Source organism: Crocodylus porosus, unplaced genomic scaffold, assembly GCF_001723895.1.
Source record: "Crocodylus porosus isolate Cpor-Errol unplaced genomic scaffold, CroPor_comp1, whole genome shotgun sequence".
In the NCBI taxonomy this organism is placed as follows: Eukaryota; Metazoa; Chordata; order Crocodylia; family Crocodylidae; genus Crocodylus; species Crocodylus porosus.
Genome location: NW_017728917.1, coordinates 9961390 through 9968499, shown reverse-complemented (window position 1 = coordinate 9968499; position 7110 = coordinate 9961390). Strand labels below are relative to the sequence as shown.

The window sequence follows — 7110 nt, the reverse complement described above, 5'->3', positions numbered from 1 at the left end:
TTGGCCGTGCACCCCTGGAAACGTTTCCAGGTGGTAGACACGGGTGCACGTGCACCCAAGATTGGTCGCGCACCCCCTGGAAATGTTTCCAAGGGGTGCACGTGCACCTGAGATTGGCCATACACCCCCTGGAAACGTTTCCAGGTGGTAGATAGACGTGGGTGCACATGCACCTGAGATTGGCCATGCACCCCCTGGAAACGTTTCCAGGTGCTAGACATGGGTGCACGTGCACCTGAGATTGGCCATGCAACCCCTGGAAATGTCAGCTGGACAAACCATTAGTGGCACTTTCCCATTTCACAGCTGGTGATTTTGGACTCAGCAATTGGCCCCAGCCGGTGATGTGGTGCCCCCCCAGACTTGGGAAGCAGTAATCGCCCACATTTGTGGTCATGGTAATTCTGTGTTTCATCCCAGGCCGGTCCAACCATTAGGTCGCCTAGAGCACCCAAATTTGTGGGGGGGGGGGGGTGCCAAAACGATATGCAGAACAAAATAACAGGAACGGCATTCTCCATAACAGGCCTGGCCAGCCACGGCTCCACCTGGGTCTAAGACCTTTGGTTCAGTACGGGGAGAAAGACCTTTAATGAAAAGTGTGAAACAATCAATAAAAAAAAGTATTGTTTTATTCTTCATTTCAAATATCAGATAAGTACATGTGAAAGGTCATTCTAGACTTATTTTCCTCGATGTTGGAAGTGGTGGGCTTGCCTCGGGCGCCAATTACCCTGGGACCAGCCCCAGTTTCAGCCATGCCAAACCAGCGAAGGAGGCCTTGGTGGCCTGCGTCCCAGCCCACTCCTCGCAGCATGCGATGACCCCGCCGATCTCGAGATGGGCAGGGGCCGTCCCCTTGGAGCAGGCCGAAGGCCCTCCCGAGGGTTTGCTGTCAGCCACACACCTCGTGCCCCGAAAGATGAGCCAGAAGTAGATGCTCTGGGGGGGGAAGGACTTGTTCCCCGTAGGTATGAACAGCGTGTAGTAAGCTTGCAGCACACCCGCCTCACTGGTACCCGGGTCCTATTGCACTATGAATGGTCAAGACTTTCTGAAATCTCTTTGCAACTTCAGCTTCTCAAATACCTTCCTTGGATTTGCCTGCAAAGCAAATAGCTGCACCAGGCTGGTCTTCCTGGCTTCATAAGACAATAATATTCACACTGCCCAAAGGAAAGGGGCTTTTCCCGTCACGGCCCCGCAGGAAACGGGGCTCTGTAAAATACCATTGTTTTATTTCCTTTGACCTTAGACTTATTTCCCTATATAGAAGCAGCTTCCGCTGCTGTGGTGTTTTCTCCCTCAAATCGTTTAACACGGTCCCAGACAAAACTGCAGCCTTGTTTTTCAAAAGCTGTTCTGCCACAAGAAATAAGGTCTGACGTAAGGTGGAAAGAGATCACTACAGACACAAACATGTCTGAACGAAAGTCGTCGAGGCATGGTTTGGAGCAAGCGGACGTCCCCATCAGAAGGGGCTTTATTATAAAGATGAGCAGGGAAGCGCATTTGCACACAGCTTCCTTAGCACTGCACAGAGGCTCCCAACTAACCACGTCTTCTGTGACTACTAATTACCTGTTTGCTTGCCAGTGTTTTTTTGGGCACCAAACTTCCCGTTGCCAGAGGTCGTGTTCCAGCTCTCTCTGAAATGTTTAGGATCCTAGATTCAGCCCACTGCCCCTAAATACTGCAGTAAAGCAAAGTAACCAGAGGTTAAAAACCCTGCTTCAATGGAAAGTAGGTTTTATGCATTTAAGAATTGTTCACTCGCAGGAGTACAGGCATTTTCTTTGCAGAACGCCACATTTGAACATCCCTCTGAAGAGCTACCTTAACTTCAATTCCCATCTTTGCTAGCAAGAATCAGAAATGCGCTATTAGATTAAAATTTTATTCAACCCAGCCCCATGCTTTATACAGGTTGCTTATTTACATTGTTTTACATCTTGAATTCAAAAGTTCAGATCTCGCAGAATATTCATCCATTTCCCGTCTGATATTCAAGATCACTGTAGCCTTGTGTGGAACATGAGTATAAATGTAACAAAAGGGCTCATAGCATAGGACAAAAAAATGTACTTCTCCGTAGCGAAGATAAAAACAGACGCATGCACAGCTGGGCAGCACTGGAACAGTTGCTCTAGTTTTCACTAAGGATGCAGTCAATACCCTTGAAGTTAACAGGTTGTTGCAGCATATCCTAATTTCTCTTTATGGTAACACGCTGCCAGCTGATCAGGGGTCTAATCCAAAACACTTTGAAAGCAATAGGAGTCTTCCCATTGCCTTCACTGTATTCAGGAATAGACTCCTATTACTTTTGAGTAAATCTGTAAAGTATAATGTTTCTTCAGACTGGCAGAGAGATATAGCAGTTTTACTACTTCAGAGCAACGGGCAGTGAGAAAAGCCACAGATGGCATTTTCATCTATTAATTTGAACAATGCTAGGTGGTCCTATTAAGACCTTTCTTGTGTGCAAACATACCTGTGCTAGAGTTGAAAGGATGTTGGCGGATTAAAGTAAGCCCTAAAAACAAATACACCAGTGTTACAGCCAAGATGCACAAAACGGGTTCATAGATTTCATAGACATTAGGGTTACTTTTTACTGTTCTGTTTCACAAGGTTTTGATGCTTAGTACAGATGTAAATAGTGTCACTTCCTGATTTTCAGGCTGCAGGATAGGTGGCAAGGGAAAAGAACAGCCAAATCCAAGCACTGAATTTAGGAGGAGAGTTTGTAAAATCTTTATATTAATTTTGTAGACTTTAAAACCTAAATTCTGCACTTAAGTACTGACAAATACTGCCTTTTACATCCAAAAGGAAAGGAATAGGACATGTAAGCATACATCAAGGTTTTCCACTTGTCCAGATTCCTTTTAAAAATTAGATAGATTGCCCAAAAAATATTTGTATTTATTAGATTCATTACTGTATATCAGTTCTGACTGACAAGTTACCCACTCGCATTTTAATGGTGGAATACTACCTTCAAAAAGGTTCTGCAATGATATGCCAAAAAAAAAAATGACAAAGCTAGATGCATATTTTTCATGGAATAGTCCTTGACTTGCGCAAGATTGAATACAACCCAATCGACAAGATAAAATGCAGTCCGGCTGGCAACTGATACTGAATTGATACCCTACGCTAATTTGAACCTGGTTCTGTTAAAAAACAAAACAAAAGCACTTTTAAAAAACTATTTACACGTTAGAATTGAACGATTGATTTATGCTCTTGAAAATAAGCATCCACACTTCAGTCCCTACCTACTTGGAGCACCTGGGGGGTTCATTGTATGAAAGCAAAATGCCCAGTCTTAAAACAATACTCATTTCCAAAATGAAATCAAGCATGTAGATTGAACGAGATAAAAAATAAAACTCTATTTTAAGTTCTGCACTTGTGTTGCTTCAGCAGGGCAAATCCTGAGTCAAACTGCGCTCTGATTTCAAAGGGGTGGATCCCAGAGGGGCGCTGGCACATTGCGATGGCACCCACTGAAGAATTCCATATTTTTTTTTTTGCAGGCCCCAAGGATATAAATTCCTAGTACCAGATCGTCTCTCCTGTGAAAGCTGGTTCCCCAGCTGTCACATTTCATTCATTCATTCTACTGGCTGTACACCTGGACCACACGGGACCGCGCTCTCCAATGCCTCAGCCCTGTTCAGACGTTAAGTTTCTGCTGGGAGAATCGCTGCTCCCCCAGTAGAGACCAGAAGTGTACGGACACTCAGGCTTTTTTCTCTCAGAGCAAAAATGGCTGGTCTAGGAGAAAAATAACTCAGCAACCCTGGTTAAGACACCAGCTTTGTAATCTCTTGCCCTATGCTACAAGGGGGGGCTGGGCTGGGCTGGGCGGGCTTTTCCAGAGCTCCCACTCCCAGCTAAACTGCCCCCACCCCCCCGCACAGCTGCGAAGAGGAGCTGGAAGCCAGGCTGGGCCAGCCCCTCCAGGTTTTAAATTGCTGCCCCTGCTGCTCAGCTGAGTGGTGGAGGCTGCCTGGGGAAGTTGGAGCGGCAGGGAGACGGGTGAATGGAGGCTCTCCCTTGCTGCAGACGCTGCCCAGCTGACCCCAAGGAGAGTGGGACAAGGCAGGCTCCCAGAGCCTTGCCACAGAAGCTGAGTGCTCCCACCCGTCTCCCTGCACCCCTCTGGGTCAGCCTGAAGAAGTGCAAGTGGGGCTATTTGCCTGCAGGGGAGAACTGGGAGGGATCCCACCACGACAGTGCCTGCCCTCATGCCCATTAGCTGATGATGGTGGGGGGCAGAGGGGTTATTCACCTGGGGGCTGAAAGCCTGCCTTTTCCAGGCAGGATCAATTAATGGATATATTAATGTCAACTAAGGGCATGGGTAGCTCAGGGAGGGGCCCTCTAACGCCCCCTGGCTAGAGAGCTTGTCCATGAAGCTATGTAGCCATGGGGGTGGAGGAACTTCGGTACAAGTCCAGCTCTGAGGCTACTTTCCTACTGGAAGAAATTCCTTCCGGTAGAAATGAACATTTGTACGCAGCCTTAGTTAAGTTATGAATGTGAAGAGGGAGGAGAAATCACTCATAATTAAAGCAAGTGGTGGAATAAGCAGAGAATTTCACATGCAGTACAGTTCAGAATATGAGCATCCATTACTGCTACAGTGTTCAGCACAGTGAAATATTTGCTGTCTGGAATGCAAAGAGGAAGAAGCAGACTACTTTTCAGTATTCCCAAGGGTCTGATTTCTCTAACACATGACCCGAAACATGGCTCTTGAAATATCAAGCTCCACAGATGCTGATTTAGCCAATACCTTTTATAAGGAATTGAGTGATCTTTTGCAATCACTGCAGGCTACCTTAAAAAACAGACTAGCTCAGTTCCAAAAAAATGGGGCAGAAGAATCAGATTTAGACCAAGAATGGCTACAGAAGAGCAGCAGCAATGATTTCATTTCAAAAGAATTTTATTTTTCTGACTTTCTTTTTTTAAAACAGTACCACTACAAGCAGCTCCAAAACCTAAAAGAAACTAGTGTTGAACTGCCCTGCTTGCTGAAGATGATCTTAACTGTATGTAAAGACAGGTTTACCTGGAGGTCTAATGACCCCAGGGATGCAACACAAACAGCATGCAAGATGAAGTAGTGGATTTAACAGCAAGAACAAGTTACAGTCTTGGTCCATCTCTTTGCTTTAGGGAATTGGTGCAAAACAGATGTTCTGTGAAGCAAAATTTCTTCATGAAAATGAAACTGCTGTTCTTTAGATTCCCGAAATGCAGATCAGGAATTCTCCCTTCACTGAAAAGATTGGAAACATCTACCCTCTTAAATTTCAGACAGCAAGTCTCTGCCACTTGTGTTGCAGTAAGAAAAAAAAATAGTATTATAATTTTTGTTATAAAAAGAACAGATGTTCAGAACATTTAAAAGCTCTTCCTTCAATACCTTCTTCTGCCATGTGGTCAGGTCACATCACATAAATCAATCTTTCTGCTACTGCTTGGACATAAAACAGTCCATTTTTAGTTAAATAAAGGGAGGGATAGTTTTAATTAAAAAAAAAAAGAAAAATTAAATATTGCACAAATAATTTAACTGCAGACAGTACCAGACACCATTAAAGCGTTGATTTTTTCCAGCATATGAATTCTATAATATAGTCACATTTTCTATAGTACATTTTTTACAACACATTTGAATTTACATGAACAACTATCTTTACAGTCTAATATCACTGTCGTAAAGTTACAGTTTCAGCAGGAATTAGTTTTGTCTTTGTTTTAAGAGTTCATCTATCTGAGTCTTGTACATATTTTTCACATCTTCAAGATCCAGTCGAAGTTCTTCCGCCTCTTCTGCTTTCTCCCCATACATCTGGAGAATTGTGTTGTACCGCTGATCCAAATCCTACAACAACATGCATGCTTGGTTATTTGATTGTTTCCCTAATAATAAACTAACATGGTAGTTTTCATTGATTGTCAAACACTTACCATTCTAACAGCTATCTTATGAAGTCAAAGTACATTTATCAAAATTAAAGATTTTTTGTTGCTTTGTTTCTCACAAGTAAAATGCCTAACTAATAAAGGCTTCTTGCTTTATGTCCTGACTACTGATGAACTTGTGCTTTAGGGAATGGTTAAGGGGTAGCAGAGTCCAAAGGCAGGATTCTTAACTACACAGAACAACCAACAAGGACTTTTACATTCAACTCAGTTGCTACAGCAGAACATAGACTGACAGATAATTCACCTACATTCTCATATAAAAGATCTTGGACTGTTGCTGGGGGGAAGAGAGAGAGATCACTAGAAATCTGAAACACACTTGCAGGCTTCTGCTCAGAAATCACGATACACTTGCATCTCACTCCTTTCATAAGGTAGGAAGTTTGAATTTCTACCTGGATTTCAAAGTAAAATATGGAGCCTGCTTCATCAGGACACTTTGAATGCTACTCTTCAATTTTAAGCATCACACGTGCTACCGAACTTGCAAGCAGGTTCATATATTGGAGTCCAAAACAGTTTAAGCAGCATTTTTTCTTCACTTCTGAGCAGAACAAAGTAATCTATATTTTCACACAGATTCACAGAAGTTTAGGGCTGGAAGGGACCTTGTGAGATCATCGGGCTCAGCCTGACAGACTCTTCGAAATTTTAATCTTCCACATAATAGCTCCAGGCTTTCAACTCACATACCTCGAGTTGCAGGCCAGAAATGCTGAATACTGTGAGCAAGGCATGTGCACATAATTGCATATAAAAGTATGAGAACTGTATGTGCAAATGACCATCTCATCCTGAAGGAGATTAGCAAAATTATGCCAAGTTTTAGCATTCTTTATTGTTGGTGTAAGCTTCTTAAAATATAGTCTGGTATCTCTGCATATGATCACAATTGCAAGACTTCACCAGAATTCTCTTATAAGGATACACAATCACTGCACTATACTTTCACTAGATTGACCCTTTAAGAATAACATTTGGAAATAACTGATAACTGCCATAACGCAAAACCTGCTGATAAAATCCATCAGTCTCTACGCTAAAAATTACCAAGTTACAGACTCACTTAAATTTTACTCTTAAAAAAAAAAAAAAAAA

At 43.1% G+C, this 7110-nt stretch overlaps 1 protein-coding gene across 1 annotated transcript in view; it reads right to left on the bottom strand.

The window, feature by feature from the left end:
* Window positions 1-4945: 4945 nt before the first annotated feature.
* TMF1 (TATA element modulatory factor 1) overlaps window positions 4946-7110 on the bottom strand; it is a 21549-nt gene continuing 19384 nt past the window's right edge. The window contains exon 17 of the mRNA XM_019536676.1: window positions 4946-5908. Within this exon, the coding sequence (XP_019392221.1) occupies window positions 5765-5908 (144 nt within the window). The 3' untranslated portion in view covers window positions 4946-5764. The remainder of the gene's footprint in view (window positions 5909-7110) is intronic.